We start from the raw sequence: 23,665 nt of genomic DNA, 5'->3' as shown, positions 1-23,665 counted from the left end.
AAGTTTTATGTTCCCCATCTCCTTGGTGTTCTTTTTTCGAGACAGAGTCTCCAGCTCTGTTGCCCAGACTGGACACCATCTCGGCTCACTGCAACCTCCACCTCCCAGGTTCAAGCCATTCTCCTGCCTCAGCCTCACGAGTACCTGGGATTACAGGCGCGCAGCCACCACACCTGGGTAATTCTTTTGTATTTTTGTTTTTTTAGTAGAGACAGGGTTTCATTATGTTGACCAGGCTGGTCTCGAATGCCTGACTTCAAGTGATCCGCCCACCTCAGCCTCCCAAAATGTCAGGATTACAGGTGCGAGCCGCTGCGCCCAGACTCCTTGGTCTTCTCTTGTACCCTGTGTAGCAGTGGGGTTGAGAAGAGGGTGTGGAGTTTGAAAGGGGGATGTCCAGCAAAGCAGATGGGAGAAGGTGGGACCCACACTGAGGCCATAATTGGCATGTCAGGGTGTTTACACTTCTTCCACGTAAGAAGCCTTTACTGAGTGCCAACTTGTGCCATGCTATGTATGAAGCATCATTTTAGATGTAGAAGGGACAGGAGGAAGCAAGGCACACCAGCCCTGTTGGCTGGAGAATGCTATTTCCTCTCCAAAAGTGCAATGCAGCAATTACTAATGACATGTTTCTTTTCTTGAGGAACTTCTCTGGGGCACGAGATAAGTCACACTTCTTGGTTTGAGATCCACCTCAGACACTGGGATATTTGGTGGCTCCATCCTGTATGGCATCCACTTACTGGCAGTTAGCACTAAGTTAAAAAACAAAAACAAAAACAACAAAAAAAGAAAAGGGCCAAGCGCAGTGACCCGTGGGAGCAGGGAAAGGCTTCTGGTGAGAGTTGGAAAGGTGGACTGGGCCAGATGCTCTTCCTTCGTCCCAATTAAATCTTTTTTTTTTTTTTTTTTTTGAGACGGAGTCTTGCTCTGCCACCCAGGCTGGAGTGCAGTGGCCGGATCTCAGCTCACTGCAAGCTCCGCCTCCGGGTTTACGCCATTCTCCTGCCTCAGCCTCCCGAGTAGCTGGGACTACAGGCGCCCGCCACCTCGCCCGGCTAGTTTTTTGTATTTTTAAGTAGAGACAGGGTTTCACCGTATTAGCCAGGATGGTCTCGATCTCCTGACCTCGTGATCCGCCCGTCTCGGCCTCCCAAAGTGCTGGGATTACAGGCTTGAGCCACCGCGCCCGGCCCCAATTAAATCTTTACAGCATTTAGCAAATGCCAGGGAAGAGCCCAGCACTTTGGGAGGCCCAGGTGGACAGATCATATGAGGACAGGAGTTCAAGACCAGTCTGGCCAACATGGTGAAACCCCATCTCCACTAAAAATACAAAAATTAGCCGGGCGTGGTGATGGCACATCTATAATCCCAGCTACTTGGGTGGCTGAGGCAGGAGAATTGCTTGAACCTGGGAGGCGGAGGTGGCAGTGAGCTGAGATTTCGCCACTGCACTCCAGCCTGGGTGACAGAGGGAGATTCTGTTTCAAAAAGAAAAAGAAAAGAAATGGCGTCCAACATGATTTGTCATCAGATGTAACTATGTAAAAGTCAGCTTTAGATGGTATTACATTTTCAGGCTCTTTAGTTACATAGTGATTTTTAAACTCCCCCACTTTGTTTCTTCCCACTGTTTTTTTTTTTTTTTTTTCCTGCTCTCATAACTTTATCAGGCCTTTGAAAAGTTCATGGGTCCTAGACACTGTGGGAGTGTGGAAGTGAGTGTGGATGTGGTCTGCGGTGAAGGAGATAGGTGTGTGTGTGAGACCGTGAATTACAGTGACAGGTAATGCAGGGTGACTGTCTGAGGCCTGAGAGGGGCCCATGTGCAAGTCCAAGAAAGTGGCTGGTGTGAGAATGAGGGTGTTCAGATTACTGAAGGGTGTTTGGATGAAAGAGGCAGTTGCGTGTGTGTGTGATGGTGAGTTCCCAGAATCCAGATAGAGAATGAGGGTGAGGATGGTGAAGGTCAGAGGGTGAAGGAGTCTGAAAAGCTGAGGGTCCCTGTGTGACTGTGATTTCTGCGGGCACATGGGTGTGAGGTTTGAGAAACTGGGTGCATGGATGATGGTGACCAACAGGAGGGTGAGCGTGTTATGTGTGTGGATGACTCACATGTGATTGTGAATGCTGGATGTTTTCGGCAGTGAGCAGTGGCAGGTGTGTGTGTGTAGGGCCTGGGCATGAATGTGCACGTTGGTGCAAGAGTGAGTGAGAATGACTGACTGATGGGGTGAGCGTGGCCGGGTGTGCGTGTGATTGTGCATGTCTGATGTTGGTGTGGATGAGTGTGACAGCGCGCGTGTGTAGGGCTGGGATGTGATGGTGAATGTGGGATTTTGCGGGGGGTGTGGCGGCAGGGCGCGCGCACGGCGGGCGTGGGCGGGGGGCGCGTGGCCGGGTGGGCGCGCGTGGGGGGCGCGCGGCGCGGGCCGGGGGCGGGGACACTGCGGCGGCCGCGGCGGCGCGGACACAGCCCGGCCGCCCCCGTGGCAGGCGCGGCGCGGAGCGAGCGGGCGCAGCGCGGAGCTCGGGCCCATGGTGCGCCCGTGTCCGTCGGTCGGGCCGCGCGGGCGGCTCCGCGCGTGGCCCGGCGCTCGCGAGCTCGCCCCCTCGCTGCGGGCCCGGCCCGCCCGCTGCCGCCGCCTCCTCCCCCGGGGCGGCGCGGCGCCGGCGGGCGGCGGCGCGGAGGCCGGACCGGGCGGCGGCCCAGGCGGCTCGGGGGGCGCGGCGGCCAAGGCGGGCGGCGCCGCCGACATGACGGACAACATCCCGCTGCAGCCGGTGCGCCAGAAGAAGCGGATGGACAGCAGGCCCCGCGCCGGGTGAGTGGGCCCGGCTCGGGTTCTCCTTTGTCCGCGCCTCCCGGAGCCGGCGCTCGGGCCAGCCTGGCCGGGCCTGACAGGTTGGCCGCGCGCCCTGCCGGGCGCCATGAGCCCGGGGCAGGGCCGGGGAGGCGGCGAGGGGTTCCCTGCGCTCCAGCCCCGGGCGGCCTCTAGCCTGATGCCGGCCCTTTGGGGTTCGAGCGCCCGGTTGCCTGGCCTCCCTGCCCACCTTCCTTTAGAAACCCCGAGAAGCCGGGCCCGCCCCAGCGCTGTTTACACACTCGCGGAATTCGGATCAGCCATGCCTTCTCACCGTTTCATTGTTCCGTAATTAATATCTGTCGTTGAGGTAACGATTTGGTCAATGTCACACCGAGCTCTGTGCTTGGAGCCTTACTTGGGAGCCCAGATATGCTCAGCTTTTAGGGGGGCACGGCCTACGCCGCGGGGTACCCCATCAGCGCCCCTGGGTCCCAACCCCAGGAGGCTGCGCCGAGACCACCTGCTCTCCGATGGCCCCTTCCCCCTTCGCCCCGGGGTGGGCCCGAACCAGCAGCCGCAGGAGGGTGGGGGGGGGCTCCAACTGGCCGCTTGGTGACACTACCCCTTGTGTTCTCCCCCCACAATTTAGGGGAAGGAATCCCACGGCTGGGACAGGGGCTGCCGCCTGCTGTGTCTTTCCCCGCAGCAGGAGACCTCGAGGGCGGCCTAGACGCGGAACATGCGAGGGTTTTCCCGCATTTGGGGAGAGGGGACTGGTTGGTATTTTGCGCCTCGCCGTCTTCCTGTTCGGAGGATGGCAGCGTGACATGTTGAGGTCTGCGGGGCTCTCGCATTGCCTGCCATAGACTTACCTGGGCGTGAGGGGCGGGGGTGGGAAGAACAGAGGTGGGCGCTGGTGCAAATGCAGATTCCCCGGCCCCCGCCTAGACCCGCCAATCAGAGTTCTGGCGGGCGGGGCCTGGAGATGTGCATTTCCACGGGCGGTGCAGGTGAGGCTGGAGCCCGCGGGAGGCTGAACGCGGTGTTGGGCGGGGCCTGCGGCCGCTCTGCTCCGCCCTTGCTCGGGTGTCCGATCCTCCCTGGGCACTTCCCGGTGGCGGCCGCTTATTGCAGCGTCAGTTGCTCGGAACAGTAGACGCAGCGGGTGGGGTGAACCCTAAAGGTGGCTTCACCAGGTGTCAGTGGAATTAAAAAAAAAAAGAATGGTGGTGGCGGCCATTTTGTGGGGTCTTTGTACCTGGCTTCCTGAATCCTCCGATGAAGAGGCCTCACTGATATTACCCAGAGGAGGAAATTGGAGCTTACGGAGGTTAAGGGCTGTAGGGAAGACTCTGCAAAATGGAGATTGAACTCCGGATTGTCTGACCCAAAGATAGTTCCCTCACTCTTCCCTTCTCTGTTTTGCGTTCATTGTTATTATTATTGAGACGGAGTCTCGCTCTGTTGCCCAGGCTGGAGTGCTGTGGCGAGCTCTTGGCTCACTGCAACCTCTGCCTCCCGACTTCAAGCAGTTATCTGCCTCAGCTGGGATTACAGGCGCCAGATACCACGCCCAGCTAATTTTTGTATTTTTAGTAGAGACGGGGGTTTCACCATCTTGGCCAGGCTCGTCTTGAACTCCTGACCTCGTGATCCACCCACCTCGGCCTCCCAAAGTGCTGGAATTATAGATGTGAGTCACCGCGGCCGACTATTTTATTATTATTTTTAAACAAGGGAGTGGTAGGGGATGGCCTTGCTGTGCTCCTCAGGCTGGTCTCAAACTCTTGGCCTCAAAGAATCCTTCCGCCTCAACCTCCTGGAAGTAGTCTCCTGGGTTGACTTTTGTTTTTGTTTTTGTTTTTTTGGAGACAGAGTTTCGCTCTTGTTGCCCAGGCTGGAGTGCAGCGGTGTGAACAGCCTCTCCCTCTCAGGTTCAAGCGATTCTCCTGTCTCAGCCTCCCAAGTAGCTGGGACTATAGGCACCTGCCACCATGCCCGGCTAATTTTGTCTTTTTAGTAGAAACGGGGTTTCGCCATGTTGGGCAGGCTGGTCTTGAACCCCCAACCTCAGGTGATCCCTCAGCCTCGGCCTCCCAAAGTACTGGGACTAGAGGCAAGACACCGTACCCACTCTCCTTGGTTTTAATGATGACAGTTGGCTTGAACACTGCCTGGTACATCGTACCAGGTGCAGATAATTTTATTTAAAAGTAAGCTTTCTGGTTTATGTTGGAATGGAGCATCACAGCCCCTTTCAAACGTGCCAGCTTTGGAACTAATCTTTCTCTCTTTCTTTCTTTCTTTTTTTTTTGAGACGGAGTTTCACTCTCGTTGCCTGGAGTGCAGTGGTTTGGTCTTCGTTCACTGCAACCTCTGCCTCCTGGGTTCAAGCGATTCTCCTGCCTCAGCTTCCCAAGTAGCTGGGATTACAGGCGCCCACTATCACGCCTGGCTAATTTTTGTATTTTTAGTAGAGACAGCTGTTTCACCATGTTGGCCAGGCTGGTCTTGAACTCCTGACGTCAGGTGATCCACCTGCCTTGGCCTCCCAAAGTGCTGGCATTACAGGTGTGAGCGGCCGCGCTTGGCTTGTAACTAATCTATTTCTGTTTTTTTTGAGACGAAGTTTCGCTCTTGTTGCCCAGGCTGGAGTACAACGGTGCGATCGTGGTTCACTGCAACCTCCACCTTTCGGATTCAAGCGATTCTCCTGCCTCAGCCTCCTGAGTAGCTGGGATTACAGGCATGCGCCACCATGCCCGGCTAATTTTGTATTTTAAGTAGAGATGGGGTTTCTCCATGTTGGTCAGGCTGGTCTCCAACTCTTGACCTCAGGTGATCCGCCCGCCTTGGCCTCCCAAAGTGCTGGGATTACAGATGTGAGCCACTGTGCCTGGCCAATCTATTTCTTAAACAGTGACATGGATCTGGATTCAAATCATATATCAGGGTTGCTGTGCATTTGCATAAATGCTTTTGTATATAATCTGCATCTTCAGGAGTGGCAACATCAAGGTGGGAATCCTGAAGTTTAGAAACACTTGAGAAACGCAGAGAGATGGAGGAGCTTCCTGAAATAGAACTGGGGGCTGAGGGATGGCAGCCTGAGGGCTAAAGTGAGTGGGTGGTTAAAGGAAGAAGAAAGTGGTATGTAATGGGTCAGGCTTTCTGCTGGACACTTGAGATAAATAGGGCTGTTTTCATCCTTAGAACAACCGTGTGAGTTTTTAGAGTTAATTCTGCCATTTTATTGACAGGGAAACAAAGATTCACTGATGTTAATGTGTTCGTGGTCTTGGAGGTTGTGAGAGGAGGCAGTTTTGAACCAGATCCACCCATTTCACCTGATGAAATAAAACTGTGGAATGGTTGGAGGATTTGTGGTTCAAAAAACGAAAAACAAGATGCCATATGTCGTAGGGGACAGAATGCAATTATTTCTGGGGTCACTCAGCATATGTTGCGAACACTTGCAGCTTGTTTTTGGAGGAATCCCCCGGCTTCAAAGTTCTTTTTTCTCTTGAGAAAGTTACCACATCCTGATATTGAGAAAACTTTTGAAATGGTGTAGTTAGGAAACAAAGCATTTCACCTCCATTGCTGGAAACCATTTTATGACATCACGTCCTTTGCTTGTGGCTGCCTGGAGCTCCTCTCTTGGTGAAATGGCAGGGATTGTTTGTTAGGAGCCAGAACTCCGGAATCCATTGAGGAGCTGGGTTCACACCCAGGCTCTGCTGCTTACTAGCTGTGTGATCTTGGGAAAAGAACTGTAACTCTCTGAGCCTCAGTTGTTTCATCTGTAAAATGGGAATAACAATAATTATATATCTCAGAGAGTTGTTTAGTCCATGTAAAGTTGTTTAGTCCATGTACAGTTTAGGAGAATAAGTGCTCAGTATGCCTTAGGATCACTGGATGTTTGCATGAGGTTTGCTGTTGGGATCTGCAGTGTGCTTCTTTGAGAGGAGGGGCCTTTTATGAGAAATTTAGAAATATTATGAATTTCACTGCTTTTTCCTGATGAAATTCAGGTAAATGAGTAACTATATAGAGCATTCCGTCCAGGTATGTCGAGGCCCTGGTGTGGTGATGTGGCAAGGATGGGAGCTGAGGTACCAGGTGGCCCAAGACTTTGCCTCGTTGTAACCATCTATGTGTTGTGGCCACATCGGATAGGGATGCTTTGATGCTTGATATATTTGGATTTGGGGGACTAGGAAGTTTTGAATATGAATCAGATTGAGAAAGAAGAACTGAATAGGTACATTGTCTACCACAATTTTTTAAACAGCTTTATTGAGGTATAATTTATACAGCATACATCTATTGAAAGTGTACAAACCATTGATTTCAGAAAAATAATCGTATAGAATTATGCAACCATCACTCCGGCGCAGGTTTTGAACGTTTCCATCACCTCTGAAAGTCTCCTTCAGCCCATCCACAGTTCATCCCTGCCCTTTCCCCAGTCCCAGGCAACCCGTGATCCACTTTCTGATTCCATAGATTTGCCCTTTCTGGAAATTGTCTGTCAATGGAATCATACCACATGTTGCCGTTTGTGTCTGGCTGCTTTAATTTACCATGAAGTTTTTGAGGTTTCTTTTTCTTGTGTAATAGAATTCCAGTTGGGCTCAGTGGCTCACACCTGTAATCCCAGTGCTTTGGGAGGATGAGGCAGGAGGATTGCTTGAGCCCCGGAGTTCAAGAGCAGCCTGGGCAACATAGTGAAACCCTGTCTCTACAAAAAATAGACAATAATAATAAAAAAAAGCCAGGCATGGTGGCTTGAGCCTGTGGTCCCAGCTACTTGGGAGGCTGAGTTGGGGGAGTGCTTCAGCCCAGGAGATCTAGGTGATAGTAAGCCCTGATAGTACTGCTGCACTCCAGCCTGGGCAACACGGTGAGACCCTGTCTCAAAAAAAACCCAAAAAACAAAAAAAACCAAGAAACCCATGTGTGGATATATCACCTTAAATTCTTTTTTTTTTTAAAAGTTAGGGTCTCACTCTTGTTGCCTAGGCTGGAGTGCAGTGGCATGATCTCAGCTCACTGCAACCTCCACCTCCCGGGTTCAAGCGATTCTCATGCATCAGCCTCCCGAGTAGCTGGGATTACAGGTGCTCACCGCCACACCCAGCTAATTTTTTTATTTTTGGTAGAGATGGGGGTTCACCATATTGGCCAAGCTGGCCTCGAACTCCTTATCCGCCCGCCTTGGCCTCCCAAAACGCTGAGATTACAGGCGTGAGCCACTGACCCTGGCCCAGCCCAGTGTTAACACAGGGTCCTTAAAAGGGAAAGACAGGCGGGAGAGTGAGTGTCAGCATAAGAGAAAGATTGGGAGAGGCTGCACTGCTGGCTTGAAGAGGGAAGAAAGGGCCATGAGCCAAGGAATGCAGGGAACTCTAGAAGTTGGAAAAGGTAAGGAAACGGATTCTCCATTGGAGCCTCCAGAAGGAACACAGCCCTGCTGACACCTTCCTTGATTTTAGTCCCATGAGGCCCGTTTTGGACTTCAGACCTAACTGTAGGGTAAGACTTGCGTTGTTTTAAGCCACTCAAGTTGTGGTAATTTGTTACAGCAATGATGAGAAGCTGTCACACACGGATGTGTGCTGCAGACCCTGGGAACAGATTCTCGTGCTCCTCTTTCCATCCTGCGGAGGGGACTGGAGTCTAGACAGGAAGCCCCCTGCCTAGGTGGAGGCATCAGAGGCATTTCAGAGGTCCTACATTTTGCCTGAGAGCATAGAGCTTACATCAGCATATTTATGTGACTCATTATCTGACGGTGGAGGAAAAAGATGAATATTTATTTAGGGCCTGCAGTGTTTTGGCTCTGAACTGATGTTTCCTCTTTCATGCTGCACAATGGCCCTTTGATGTTGGTATTTTTTTTTTATTCTTGCTTTACTGATAAGGAAACAAAAATGCCCTTTCTCTTTGATGTGATGGAGGTGTGGTGTTAGGTAGGATTCTCATTATTCTCAGGACTTACATTCTTGTTTTTTGTTTGTTTGTTTGTTTATTTTTGAGAGGGAGTCTGTGCTCTGTTGCCCAAGCTAGAGTGCAGTGGCGCGATCTCGGCTCATTGCAAGCTCCGCCTCCTGGGTTCACGCCGTTCTCCTGCCTCAGCCTCCCGAGTAGCTGGGACTACAGGCGCCCACCACCACGCCCGGCTAATTTTTTATATTTTTAGTAGAAACGGGGTTTTACTGTGTTAGCCAGGATGGTCTCGATCTCCTGACTTTGTGATCCGCCTGTCTTGGCCTCCCAAAGTGCTGGGATTACAGGCGTGAGCCACTGCACCTGGCCGTGTGTGTACATTTTAACATCCTTTCTTTGATGTGTTGGAAGGAGTATTAGGTATGAAACATATAGGGGTATGTTTTGAGGGAGGGAATTGTGCTGGTGGGTGAAACCTAGAGACACCCCCCTCCTCGGCCACCGACCCTCCCCTCTCTGGCCTGGAGTAGAGAGTTGCACCAACAGCTCTTTGCCCCCCTGGGATGAGAACAGTGCAGCAAGCCTTGGCAGCAGCCCATGGGGCTGTGCTGTCTGTCCTTTGCCAGCGCCCAGCTGCACTTGTGCCATCCCCTTCAGTTACAGAGGTCCTCCCTTGCTCTGCCTTGTGCTGACCAAAACTAGACTAGCTGCTCCCTGCCCTTGTGGAGACCAGAAGATGCGTCATTGCACACCCACAGAGGGACTCTGAAGGAAGGAGTGTGAACATGGGCGCTGTGCCTGTCAGGCTTCCCTGCGGAAGGGCTCTTTCTTTTCTTTTTTGAGACAGAGTCTCTTCTGTTGCCTAGGCTGGAGTGCAGTGGTATGATCTCAGCTCTCTGCAACCTCTGCCTCCCGAGTTTAAGCAATTCTCCTGCCTCAGCCTCTTGAGTAGCTGGGATTACAGGTGTACGCCGCCATGCCCGGCTAATTTTTGCATTTTTAGTAGAGACGGGGTTTCACCATGTTGGTCAGGCTGGTCTCAACACTTGACCTCGTGATCCGCCTGCCTTGGCCGTCCAAAGTGCTGGGATTACAAGCATAAGCCACTGCACCCTGCCCAAAAGGGCTCTTTCTACCTACTGCTGTCCAGCTGGCTGGTGAGAGGAGGTCCCTGTATTCTAGTCCCCAAGGAGTTGGGGGCACCCTTTGACCTTGACCTCTGCCTTGCATGCAACAAGTTGGAAAAAGGAGGCCAGGCTTTGAACCAGCCATCTTTGGACTTTTGGCCCTTCTCAGAACAGAATGTTCTTTTAGTGTCTACTCAGATGGAAATGTTGAAAGTTGGTGATAAGGGCTGGCCGTATTTTATGACTGCCTTTGAAGGGGGATGGGATGTGTCTTCAGGGTCACTCATGAAGGTGGTGACTTTGGCTTAATTTGGAAAGAAAAAGACTGGTTGTAACATTTTTTTTTTTTTTTTTGTGAGACGGAGTCTCGCTCTGCCGCCCAGGCTGGAGTGCAGTGGCCGGATCTCAGCTCACTGCAAGCTCCGCCTCCCGGGTTCACGCCATTCTCCTGCCTCAGCCTCCGAGTAGCTGGGACTACAGGCGCCCACCACGTCGCCCGGCTAGTTTTTTGTATTTTTAGTAGAGACGGGGTTTCACCATGTTAGCCAGTATGGTCTCGATCTCCTGACCTCGTGATCCGCCCGTCTCGGCCTCCCAAAGTGCTGGGATTACAGGCTTGAGCCACCGCGCCCGGCCGGTTGTAACATTTTTATTGATGACATTTAGAATGATTCTGATTTTAATAACTAGTATCTGTTTTCTCTAATTTGTGTGAGTTTGAAAGATTAATGTATGTATGAAAGATTAGCAGTTATTTTTATGAGCCCTTCTGTTTGTACCAAATGATACTGGCTTTCTTGTTGTAGTCATGGCAGGAAGTTTCCTTTTAGAATTTGAAGAAAAGGCAGTCAATTTAAAGAAAACCATGAAGTCTGTAAATGTTCCTGAGATTTGTAGATATCCCAAGTCATGCCTGACGTTTAGGAATGAGTGGCCCATGCTGAAATGGCACCGTCTAAACACATAATGTTACTGCTACAGGGGGAAAGAAATAGGAGGGTTGGTTGTGCTTATACATTTAAAACCTTTTTTTTTTTTTTTTTTTTTGAGATGTTGTCTCACTCTGTTGCTCAGGCTGGAGTCCAGTGGTGTGATCTCACTGTAACCTCAGCCTCCTGGGTTCAAGCAGTCCTACCACCGCAGCCTCCCCAGTAGCTGGGATTACAAACATGCACCACCATGCCTGTCTAATTTTTGTATTTTTTATAGAGATAGGGTTTCTCCATGTTGCTCAGGCTGTTTTCAAACTCTTCAGCTAAAGCAATCCGCCAACCTCGGCCTATCAAAGTGCTGGAACTACAGGTGCCAGCCACTGTGCCTGGCGCTGCTTTTATTTTTGTCTAAACAGAATTTGCAGAAACTCTGGGGGAAGACAGTTGGAAGAGGCCCCGTGGGAGCAGGGAAAGGCTTCTGGTGAGAGTTGGAAAGGTGGACTGGGCCGGATGCTCTTCCTTCGTCCCAATTAAATCTCTGTGGCATTTAGCAAATGCCAGGGAAGAGCCTGTTGGCAGCGATCCCCAAGGAAGAATCAGTTTGTAGTGTCAGCAGTGCCCTGCTCCTAACATGAGCCTGGCAGGATCTCCCACATGCCGTGGACAGTTTGCAGTGACGAGATGAAGTCAGGCTTGGGGCTGGACTTGGTGGCTCATGCTTGCAATCCCAGCACTTTGGGAGGCCAAGGTGGGTGGCTCACTTAAGGTCAGGAGTTCAAGATCAACCTGGGCAACATGGTGAAACCCTGTCTCTACTAAAAATACACCGCGCCTGGCCGATATTTTGGGTTTGATGATTCCCGGTTATGGGGGCTGTCGTGGGCGTTGTAGGATGTTTAGCAGCATCTCTGGCCTCTGCCCACTAGATGCCAGTACTATCCCCTCCCCGCCTTGTGACAATCAGGAATGTCTCCAGACATTGCCAAGTGTCCTCTGCATGGTGAATGGCCCTCAGAGCCACTGGACTAAGGAAACTGATACTCACTCAGTGGCCATATTCTTTATTGTCCTTTTAAGGTGTCTCATCCTGTCTTTAAAAAAAAAAAAAAAAAAAACAAAACTCAAGACATCTGTTGGATGAGAAATCATACAGTCTGGACTATTGTTCTTGCTGTGAGGTCAGCTTTCTGATTTAGCAATTAAGGAAGCTTTGTGCTGTTAGAACATTTGGGAAATGTTGCAGATGTGGATCCCCCATCCCTCCCCAAATCCACATGTTTGAAGCTGGAACCCCCAGCACCTCAGAATGTGACTGAATTTGGAGACAGGGCCTTTAAAGAGGTGATCAATTTAAAATGAAGCTGTTAGGCCGGGCGCGGTGGCTCACACCTGTAATCCCAGCACTTTGGGAGGCCGAGGTGGGTGGATCATGAGGTCAGGAGGTTGAGACCATCTTGGCTAACATGGTGAAACCCCATCTCTACTAAAAATACAAAAAATTAGCTGGGCGAGGTGGCGGGCGCCTGTAGTCCCAGCTACTCAGGAGGCTGAGGCAGGAGAATGGTGTGAACCCGGGAGGTGGAGCTTGCAGTGAGCCAAGATCGCACCACTACACTCCAGCCTGGATGACAGAGCGAGACTCCATCTCAAAAATAAAATAAAATAAAATAAAAAATAAAATGAAACTATTAGGATGGACCCTTTTCCATTCTGCCCGATGACCTTATAGGAGGAGATTAAGACAGACAGAAAGGCTGGGCATGGTGACTCACACCTGTAATCCCAGCACTTTGGGAGGCTGAGGCAGGCGGATCACTTGAGGTCAGGAGTTTGAGACCAGCCTGGCCAAACATGGTGAAACCCCATCTCTACTAAAATTACAAAAATTAGCCGGGTGTCATGACGCATACCTGCAATCCCAGCTGCTAGGAAGGCCGAGGCAGGAAAATTGCTTTAACTCAGGATGTGGAGGTTGCAGTGAACCAAGATCACACCCCTGCACTCCAGCCCGGGTGACAGAGTGAGACTGCATCTCAAGAAAGAAAGAAAGAAAGAGAGAGAGAGAGAGAGGGGAGAGGGGAGAGGGGAGAGGGGAGAGGGGAGAGGGGAGAGGGGAGAGAGAGAAAGAAAGAAAGAAAGAAAAGAAAGAAAGAAAGAAAGAAGAAAGAAAGAAAGAAAGAAGGAAAAAAAAAAAGACAGAGACACCAGAGAAAAGATTGTGTGAGGACACGGGGATGGTGGCTATCTACAAGCCAAGGAGAGAGGCTTTAGGAGAAACCAACCCTGCTGACACCTTGTTCTTGGACTTCTGGCCTCCAGGACTGTGAAAAAATAAGTTTCTGTTGTTTAAGCCATTCAGTCTATGATATTTTATTATGGCAGCCCAAGGAAACTAATGTAGGAAGCATCTCATTTATTGCCGTCTTGGCATGTGTGGTATCTCTTAGTGTTATTAAGCTTTCATTTGAAATTAATGTCACGAATAGTACAGCTATGAACATTCTTGAACACATCATTCAGTATGTCTTGTGTGGCTTTGCTGTGCCCTAGGGTATACATTTGTGTTTAGCTTTAGAAGAAAATGATAATTTTCCAAAGCAATTGTACTAATTTATACTTCTACCAAGCTGATCAGTTGTTCCATGTCCTCACCAACACTGTATTGTCCATCACCTTTTGTTTCAGCCATTCTGATGTGAGCATAATGGTATTACAAGAATTTTTTTTTTTTTTTTAAATTGAGATGGAGTCTTGCTCTTTCACCTACAGGCTGGAGTGCAGAGGCGCGATCTTGGGTCACTGCAACCTCCACCTCCTGGGTTCAAGCGATTCTCCTGCCTTAGCCTCCTGAGTAGCTGGGATTACAGGTCTGCGGCACCACGCTGGCTAATTTTTGTATTTTTAGTGGAGACGGGGTTTTACCATGTTTGTCAGGCTGGTCTCGAACTCCTGACCTTGTGATCCGCCCGCCTTGGCCTTCCAAAGTGCTGGGATTACAGGCGTGAGCCACCACGCCCAGCCAATAAATTTATTTATTTTTTATTTTTTGAGACGAAGTCTCACTCTTTTGCCCAGGATGGAGTGCAGTGGTGCAATCTCGGCTCACTGCAGCCTCCGGCTCCTGGGTTCAAGGGATTCTCCTGCCTCAGCCTCCTGAGTAGTTGAGGTTACAGGTGTGTGCCACCATATCCGGCTAATTTTTGTATTTTTTTTTTTAGTAGAGACGGGGTTTCACCATGTTGGACAGGCTGGTCCTCAAACTCCTGATCTCACATGATCTACCTTGGCCTCCCAAAGTGCTGGGATTACAGGCATGGGCCACCATGCCTGGCCTATTTATTTATTTATTGAGATAGTGTCTCACTCTGTTGCCCAGGATGGAATGCAGTGGTGTGATCTCAGCTCACTGCAACCTCTGCCTTCTGGGTTCAAGCAGTTCTTATGCCTCAGCCTTCCAACTAGTTGGGATTATGGGCGTGCACCACCATGCCCAGTGATTTTTTTTTGTATTTTTAGTAGAGATGGGGTTTAGCCATGTTGGCCAGGTTGGTCTCAAACCCCTGACCTCAGGTGATTCGCCTGCTTTTGGCCTCCCAAAGTGCTGGGAATACGGGTGTGTGCCACCATGCCCAACCTAAGAAATTTCTTCTTCTTTTTTTTTTTTTGAGATGGAATTTTGCACTTGTTGCCTGGGCTGGAGTGCATTGGTGCAATCTGGGCTCACTGTGGCCTATGTCTCCTGGGTTCAAGTGATTCTCATGCCTCAGCCGCCGCGTATCTAAGATTACAGGCATGCACCACTAGGCCCGGCTAATTTTTTATATTTTTAGTAGAGACAGGGTTTCTCCATGTTGGTCAGGCTGGTCTTGAACTCCCGACCTCAGGTGATCCACCTGCCTTGGCTTCTGAAAGTGCTGGGATTACAGGCATGAGCCACCACGCCCAGCCTTGGCTTCCTTTTCTTTATCTGAGATTGAGTTTTAGACATATAGGTTAGTCACGGGAACACTGAGCTTAAATTGTCACATCAGGGTGGTCTGTCCTCCTGTGGGTCTCCAGGCTCCAGGGCCTGGCCAGGCACACTCTTCTTGAGTAGTTTATGTTATAAGAGGAATGGTGAAAAAGTCTAATCTTTGTTTTCCTTTAATTGAAAAATGAGTACATATCCATGTAAGAAAAATGAGAGAACAGGCCGGGCGTGGTGGCTTGTGCCTGTAACCCAGCGCTTTGGGAGGCTGAGGTGGGTGGATCACCTGAGGTCAGGAGTTCGGTTCTAGCCTGTCCAACATGGTGAAAACTTGTCTCTACCATAAAAAAAATACAAAAATTGGCTGGGCATCGTGGCACGTGCCTGTAATCCCAGCTACTTGGGAGGTTGAGTCAGGAGAATTCCTTGAACCCGGGAGACAGAGGTTGTAGTGAGTTGAGATTGCACCACTGCACTCTAGCCTGGGTGACAGAGTGAGATTCAGTCTCATTAAAAAAAAAAAAAAAAAAAAAAAAGAAAAATGAGAGAACAGAGAAAACTGATAAAGGAAATGCTGGTGTGTTATTTTTCCTTCAAAGACAATCACAATGAACACAAACATTTTAGCAGATGATGTTTTCTTCCTGTTTGTGCGTGTACCTTGTTTTATGAGTAGGAACCATGTCGCATATGGGTTTTTGTTTTGTTTTGTTTTGAGACGGAGTCTTGATCTGTCATTGCCCAGGCTGGAGTGCAGTGGTGCGATCTGAGTTCACTGCAAGCTCCGCCTCCTGAGTTCACGCCATTCTCTTGCCTCAGCCTCCCGAGTAGCTGGGACTACAGGCGCCCACCACCACACCCGGCTAATATTTTGTATTTTTAGTAGGAATGGAGTTTCACCGTGTTAGCCAGGATGGTCTCGATCTCCTTACCTTGTGATCCATCCACCTTGGCCTCCCAAAGTGCTGGGATTACAGGCGTGAGCCACCGCGCCCGGCTTTTTTTTTTTTTTTTTTTTTTTTGAGTCAGGGCCTCACTCCATTTCTCAGGCCGGAGTGGAGGTGCACAATCTCTGCTCACTGTAACGTCTGCCTCCTGGCCTTAAGTGATTCTGATTCTCTCACCTTCGTTTCCCAAACAGCTGGGACCATAGGCGTGCACCACCACAGTTGGCTAACTTTTAGATATTTTAGAGAGACGAGGTCTCATTATATTGCCGAGTGTGGCACACAGGTTTTTATGTTTTACTTTTTCCACTTAGCGTTTTACTATAAAGCATTTTTTACATTACAGTGTACTTAACAAATGACATTTTATTTTATTTTATTTTATTTTTTGAGATGGAGTCTCACTCTGTTGCCCAGGCTGGATTGCAATGGCATGATTTTGGCTCACTGCAACCTCCACCTTTCAAGTTCAGGTGATTCTCCTGCCTCCGCCTCCCAAGTAGCTAGGACTACAGGCATATACCACCACGCCCAGCTAATTTTTGTATTTTTAATAGAGATGGGGTTTTGCCATATGCAAATGACATTTTGAATGACAGCATATTTCTTTGAATAGACATCTCTAATTTACTTAACCAGTGCTTTATATTCTCACAAGTTGATTTGTATTTTATTTTCACTTTATAAGAAATGTTTTCTTTTTCTTGTATTTTTTTTTTTTTTTAGTAGAGACGGGGTTTCACCGTGTTAGCCAGGATAGTCTCGATCTCTTGACCTCGTGATCCACCCGTCTCGGCCTCCCAAAGTGCTGGGATTACAGGCTTGAGCCACCACGCCTGGCCGTTTTCTTTTTCTTTTCTTTCTTTTTTTTTGAGACAGAGTCTGGCTCTTGTTGCCCAGGCTGGAGTGTGATGATGCTATCTTGGCTCACTGCAACTTCTGCTTCCCAGGTTCGAGTGATTGTCCTGCCTCAGCCTCCCAAGTAGCTGGGATTACAGGCGTGTGCCACCACACCCAGTGTTTTTGTATTTTTAGTAGAGATAGGATTTGACCATGTTGGCCAGGCTGGCCTCGAACTCCTAGCCTCAGGTGATCCACTCACCTCAGCCTCCCAAACTGCTGGGATTAAAGGCATGAGCCACTGTACCCCGCCACAAGTAATGTTTTCATTCTGAATCCTGGCCCTCCAAAAGCAAACAAAGAGAAAGTAGAGAGAGGCACTGACTCCTGCCCTGGGCCTGAGAAGTCACCTGTCTGGGATGGATAAGCCTGGCCAGCAAAGAAGCACTCAAAAATTCAGTTTTGTGTGTGATACCACAGAAAACCAGTGTTTAAGAATCTTGGCCTTGTTTTTGGGTGTTTCAGAGAATTGCCGGCTGTTTGAAAGGGCATCCAGATCTCTACACGGTCATAGAAGAGTTAACAGAGGTTTATAGTATGAAGACTAAAAAAAGCTACTGTTGATTCCATCCGTTCATTCACTCCATAAACATTTCCTGAGCACTTACTCTATTTCTGGCAGTTTTAATATTAGGGATATAGCGGTCAACACATGCAACAGAAATCCCTGATAGCCTGGGCCTTCCATTCTAGTGACACACAGTAGATTTTCTTGTAAGAATTTTGTTAAACTCCATTGGTTTATTGGGTGCCACCATCACTGTCTTAGGTATTTTAAGTGGATTGTCTTAATGGCATTGTCCAATACTGGGTACTGTCATTGTTCTATTTTCCAGGAAACAGAGGCTTAGCAGGGTTAATTAACTAGCCCAGGGTCCCACAGCTCGTAAACTGCTGTCTCTTGTCTCCCAGGTCACAGCTCAGCTGTCTCTTTGGGACATCTTTCCAGACCATTCACTCTGTAGGAGTCACCTACTGCCGAGTGGCATATTTTTGTTTGGGGTTTTTTTTTTTTTTTTTGCTTTTTTTTTTTTTTTTTTTTGTTCCTACCTTGCCCACTACAAAATGTAGGCTCTGCTAGAGCAGTGCCCTCGTTTGACTAGTGAGAGTCCCAGTGCTTAGCACAAAGGCTGGCACATAGTAGGTGCTCAGTAAATACTGGCTGCTTGATTAAATGAGCGAGTGAATAATAGGAGCAACAGGGCATGGTGGCTCACACCTGTATCCCAGCACTTCGAAAGGCAGAGGTGGGAGAATCTCTTGAGCCCAGGAGTTTGAGACCAGCCTGGGCAAAATAGGGAGACTCCATCTTTACCAAGAAAATAAAAAATCAGCTGGGCATGATAGTGCATGCCCGTGGTCTCAGCTACTTGGGAGGCTGAAGTAGGAGGATCCTTTGAGCCCAGGGGTTTGAGATTTACAGTGAGCCATGATTGTGCCACTGCACTCCAGCCTGGGATGGAGTGTGACCCTGTCTCCAAAAAAAAAAAAACCCCAAAAAAACCCCCAAAACAGAAACATTAAAAAATCTCAAGAGCTTTCCATTCCTAATTCATTGGGGGGTATAAGTGGTGGTAGGACCCACAGTGGGCTTCAGTGAGGGTACATGTTGAGCACTGGAGCCAGAAGGAGGATAAACAATGGAATCCTCATCTGCACAGAAAAAGGGAATCCTTCCTTCCTGTTACCCCTCCCTCCTTCCTTCCCTTCTTTATCCGCATGACCCATGGCTGCAAGGAAGGAGCCATGTCCAGCCTCCTGCCTCTTGTTGGATGTGGAGCTCGTAGACCCCATTGTGTGTCTCATGGAAGTTCCCACAGCAGTGGCAGCCACCATAGCAGGGTTGGAGGGAGGAGACAGGCAGGCTTGGCAGTGCGAGTAGGGACCCTTGGTGTGTCCCTGCTGGGTTCCTGCCATTTGGATTCCTCCCTAGTTTGCCATCTAGACAATTCAGAGGTGGCTCTCAGATTCTACAGCTTGGTGAGATTGCCAGACTCTGGCTAAGAGGGCTGGCTCCGGGGTCAGCCTGCTGGCTCTGCCCCTTACGGGCTGCAAGACCCTGTAAGGTGCAGTGTCCTCATCTACAAGAGGGCGAGGATAAAAGCCTCTGACTGTAGGACGGTTGGGAGGAGCAAGGAAGTCATTCGCCTTGAGGGCTTTGCCACAGCGCTTGGCACACACTCGGCACTTACTCATGTTTTCGCTTATTGTTTTGGTGTCTAGGAAATTGCCTTCCACTGGATTCTGTTCTGTTTTCTGGAATCTTGTGGGTCGTGCTTTGTGGGGTTGCCAGCCAGGCCCTGTGGCCTAGGCCTGTGTTAGAACCTGTGACCGAGTGTCTTGGGTAAACACAAATGCGTGAGGTGAGGGAGGAGTGCTGGGCACTGGGGCATGTGAAAGGGGAATGAGTCATCAGCCCGCGCTTAGTGACAGAGCATCTTTGTGTGCCAGGCCTGGGGGAGGTAAATGGGATCTGGTCTCTGACCTACAAACTCATGGCAAGATCCGAGGCAGCAGACAGAGCTGTGTGCTGTTTGGGCAGCAGGGTGAGTTTTATTATTTTATTATTATTTTTATTTATTTTTGAGACGGAGTCTTGCTCTGTCACCCAGGCTGGAGTGCAAGTGACGCAATCTCGGCTCACTGCAACCTCCACCTTCCGGATTCAAGCGATTCTTCCGCCTCAGCCTCCCAAGTAGCTGGGATTACAGGTGCCCACCACTATGCCCAGCTAATTTTATTGGATTTTTTTTTTTTAAAGTAGAGACAGGGTTTCACCATGTTACCCAGGCTGGTCTCAAACTCCTGAGCTGAGGCCATCTGCCTATCTCCCAAAGTACTGGGATTTCAGGGTGAGTCACTGCGCCTGGCCTATTTTATTTTTAAATTAGAAAAAAATGTACTGAGTCAGAGTCACATGGTTTAATACTTAACAGGTATAGAGGTGTAGCCATTGCAAAGTCAGTTTCCCTCCCACTCTCTCTAGTCAGCTACCCTGTGCCATTCCCCAGGCAGTGAGTCTTACCATGTTCTTCTGTATTGTTCTAGACATTTTTAAGCATTTATAAAAAAAACCCACCATGCATCTTTGTATAGATAGACATAGATTTTTCTTTTTTTTCTTTTTTTTTTTTTTTTTTTGAGACGGAGTCTTGCTCTTTCGCCCGGGCTGGAGTGCAGTGGCCGGATCTCAGCTCACTGCAAGCTCCGCCTCCCGGTTTTATGCCATTCTCCTGCCTCAGCCTCCGGAGTAGCTGGGACTACAGGCGCCCGCCACCTCGCCCGGCTAGTTTTTTGTATTTTTAATAGAGACGGGGTTTCACCGTGTTAGCCAGGATGGTCTCGATCTCCTGACCTCGTGATCCGCCCGTCTCGGCCTCCCAAAGTGCTGGGATTACAGGCTTGAGCCACCGCGCCCGGCGTGATTTTTCTTTTTTATTCTATTATTAATATGCCCTACACAGTACATGTATTTTTCACTTAACTGTACATTCTGGATGGCGGTGGCTCACGCCTGTAATCCCAGCACTTTGGGAGACCAAGGTAGGCAGATCACCTGGGGTCAGGAGTTTGAGACCAGCCTGGTCAACATGGTGAAACTGTCTCTACTACAGATACCAAACTTAGCCAGGCATGGTGGTGGGCGCCTGTAATCCCAGCTACTCGGGAGGCGAAGGAGGCAGAAGAATCACTTGGACCTGGGAGGTGCAGTTTGCAGTGAGCCAAGATCATACCACTGCACTCTAGCCTGGGCGACTGAGTGAGACTCTGTCCCAAAAAAAAAAAAAAAAAAAAATTCTGAGTTCATTCCGTGTCAGTATATAACAACCTTCTTCACTACCTTTTTGAAATTATTTATTTATTTTCTTATTTGAGATGTGGGGGCTATTTTGCCCAGGTTGTTTCAAACTCCTGGGTTCAAGTGATTCTCCTGCCTCAGCGTCCCAGATAGCTGGGACTACAGGCACACACCATTGCACCTGGCCTTTGATCATTATTTTAATGCCTCGTAGTATTACATTGAATAGTACCGTAGTTTGTTTAGCCAATCTACCACTGATGGTCATTTAGATTATTTCTCTATTTTATTTGTTTGTCTGTCTGTCTATCTACCTACCTACCTAGTTATCTATTTAGCTATCTAGAGAGGCGCTGTCACCCAGGCTGGTCTTGAACTCCTGGCCTCAAGTGAACTGGGGCCTGCAAAGTGCTGGGATTATAGGCGTTTGCCACTGAGCTTGGTCAGTTATATTTATTTTTTCTAATGGTTTATTATTACTAGGAATGTCACACAGGTCTTTGTGCCCATGTTAGACTGTATGGAATATGTGGAAGGGGAATGGCTGAAGTGAATGCACATTTGTAATTTTGATAGCATTGTCAAAATGTCCTCCCGGAGGTTATGCTGACTTAGATCCTTGCTGGCAGTGACAGCGCCTGTTTGTCCATCCTTGCCTTTATTAAGATTTTTGACTTTGGTCGTAAAAAAATGATATCTTGGTATGGTTTTAGTTTTGTATAATATTTAAAAATTGGATCAGTTGCCAACATTTTGTAACTGAATATTTACTCTTCAGAATGTCTTTGTCTTGAAGAATCAGCTGGTCTAGGCTTGTGTAGGAACTGGACTGGAGGTGTGCCCCATCCCACTGGACCTTGTGTTTATTTTCATTCATTATTTTTTCTCCTCCTCCTCCTCCTCCCTCCTCCCTCCTCTCTTCTTTCTTTCCTCCTCCACCTCCTTCTTTCTTCTTTTCTTCTCTTCTATTTTTTAGAAACAAATAGAGATGGGATCCCACTATGTAGCCCAAGCTGGTTTCACACTTCTAGCCATAAGTGATCTTCCTGCCTCAGCCTTTCAAAGTGCTGGGATTATAGGCATGAGCCACTGCACCTAGCCTATGTATTTTTTATGTGGCTTGCTGCGCCCTGTAGGTTTGAGTTTGCCAGTCCTGGTCTAGAGAGAAACAGACCCGTAAAGTCTAAGAGAGCCCAGAACTGCTTCCTCCTCTCTTTGCGAAGAGCACAGAGTTGGGTTTGAAAGGATAGATAGAAGATAAAGGGACAGGCTTGCAGGAGGATGTCTGGTGTGAATGGGTCTTACAGACATGTTGGGTAGTTTGATAGAAATGGAACGGTGGGGCCGGGCGCGGTGGCTCAAGCCTGTAATCCCAGCACTTTGGGAGGCCGAGACGGGCGGATCACAAGGTCAGGAGATCGAGACCATCCTGGCTAACATGGTGAAACCCCGTCTCTACTAAAAATACAAAAAACTAGCCGGGCGAGATGGCGGAGCCTGTAGTCCCAGCTACTCGGGAGGCTGAGGCAGGAGAATGGCGTAAACCCGGGAGGCGGAGCTTGCAGTGAGCTGAGATCTGGCCACTGCACTCCAGTCCCGGCGACAGAGCGAGACTCCGCCTCAAAAAAAAAAAAAAAAAAAAAAAAAAAAAGAAATGGAACGGTGGGGGAAGATGAGCGCATAGGGTTCTGGGGCATGCCTGCCTTGGCTGCAGGAGAGTGGCTTGGTAATGGGACAGCAGAGATGAAAAGGTGAGAAGATGAGAGCCTCGGACTTGAGTCTGATAGCTGTAGGATCATTGTGGGACTGTCGCCTTTCCCTGTTTCTCCAGCCCTGAGTCTTTCCCTGTGAATATTCTGCTGCTCAGCAGGCCTGACTCCTCTTATAGAAGTATGACTCGCATGTCGTCGCACTCCCACACTTTCCTTTCCTGTGTTAATGTGCCAAGGATAATAGCCTCCAGCTCCATCCGTGTACTGCAAAAGACACAATCTTGTTCTTTTTTTATGGCTGTGTAGTATTCCATATGCGTATGTACCACGTTTTCTTTATCCCGTCTGTCATTGATGGGCATTGAGGTGGATTCCACATCTTTGCTTTGTGAATAGTGCTGTAGGGAACATTTGTGTGCAGGTATCTTTATGGTAGAATGATTTATATTCCTTCGGATGTTGAAATAAACTTTAAATGTCACATTTTGGGTACTCAGCAGCCGCATGTGACTGGTGGCTACTGTGTTGGATGGTGCAGTATAGAGTGGTTCCATCATCACAGAAACCTAGTGGGCAGTGCTGCTGCAGAGCAGGGCTCTCCACCTCGGGACCATTGACATTTGGGACCAGATTACCCTCTTTGGTGGGGATCTCCTGGACATTTTAGAATGTTTAGCAGCATCCCTGGCCTCTACCCACTACGTGTCAGTAGTACCCCACTCCCCTGCAGTTGTGACAATCAGACACATCCCTAGACATTGCCAAGTGTCTGCAGGGGGCAAAATCACCCCACCCTGCTACTGAGAACCACTGCTGTTGACTAATTCATACTGCTTTTCTTTTTCTTTTTCTTTTTTTTGAGACAGAGTTTCAATCTGTCACCCAGGCTGGAATGCAGTGGCAGAATATTGGCTCACTACAACTTCCTTCTCCGGGGTTCAAGCGATTCTTCTGCCTCAGTCTCCCCAGTAGCTGGGACTACAGGCACCTGCCACCATGCCCAGCTAATATATATATATATTTAGACAGAGTCTCGCTCTTGTCACCCAGGCTGGAGTGTGGGGGCACGATCTCGGCTCACTGCAGCCTCTGCCTCTCGGGTTCAAGCAATTCTCCTGCCTCAGCTTCTGAGTAGCTGGGACTACATCCACACCTAGCTAATTTTTGTATTTTTAGTAGAGATGGTGGGGTTTCACCATGTTGGCCAGAATGGTCTTGATCTTCTGACCTCTTCATCCACCTGCCTCAGCCTCCCAAAGTGCTGGGATTACAGGAGTGAGCCACCGCACCTGGCCTATGCCCAGCTAATTTTTGTATTTTTAGTAGAGACAAGGTTTTGTCATGTTGGCTAGGCTGGTCTCGAACTCCTGACCTCAAGTGATTCTCCTGCCTTGGCCTCCCAAAGTACTGGGATTACAGGCATGAGCCACCATATCTGGCTACTTTTAATTTTTCTTTGTGTTCTTTTTGGATCTGCCCAACGTCAATGCTGAGACTGTTCTTTCCTGGACCT

At 49.1% G+C, this 23,665-nt stretch overlaps 1 protein-coding gene across 4 annotated transcripts in view; it reads left to right on the top strand.

The window, feature by feature from the left end:
- The first annotated feature begins 2,669 nt into the window (after positions 1-2,669).
- ATP9A (ATPase phospholipid transporting 9A (putative)) overlaps positions 2,670-23,665 on the top strand; it is a 174,827-nt gene continuing 153,831 nt past the window's right edge. Inside the window, exon 1 of one of the 4 annotated variants that reach the window (XR_004431320.1) lies at positions 2,670-2,831. Coding sequence is in view for 1 of the 4 variants with exons in the window: in XM_033186753.1 (XP_033042644.1) it covers positions 2,764-2,831 (68 nt within the window). In the remaining 3 variants the exon portion in view is untranslated. Of the gene's footprint in view, positions 2,832-6,474; positions 6,589-19,131; positions 19,188-23,665 lie in introns of those variants that run through there. The other 3 variants (XM_033186753.1, XM_033186756.1, XM_033186757.1) reach the window with 3 other exon arrangements.

Source organism: Trachypithecus francoisi, unplaced genomic scaffold (genome assembly GCF_009764315.1).
Source record: "Trachypithecus francoisi isolate TF-2019V2 unplaced genomic scaffold, Tfra_2.0 Lachesis_group21, whole genome shotgun sequence".
NCBI lineage: Eukaryota > Metazoa > Chordata > Mammalia > Primates > Cercopithecidae > Trachypithecus > Trachypithecus francoisi.
This window is presented reverse-complemented; position numbering and strand designations above follow the sequence as displayed.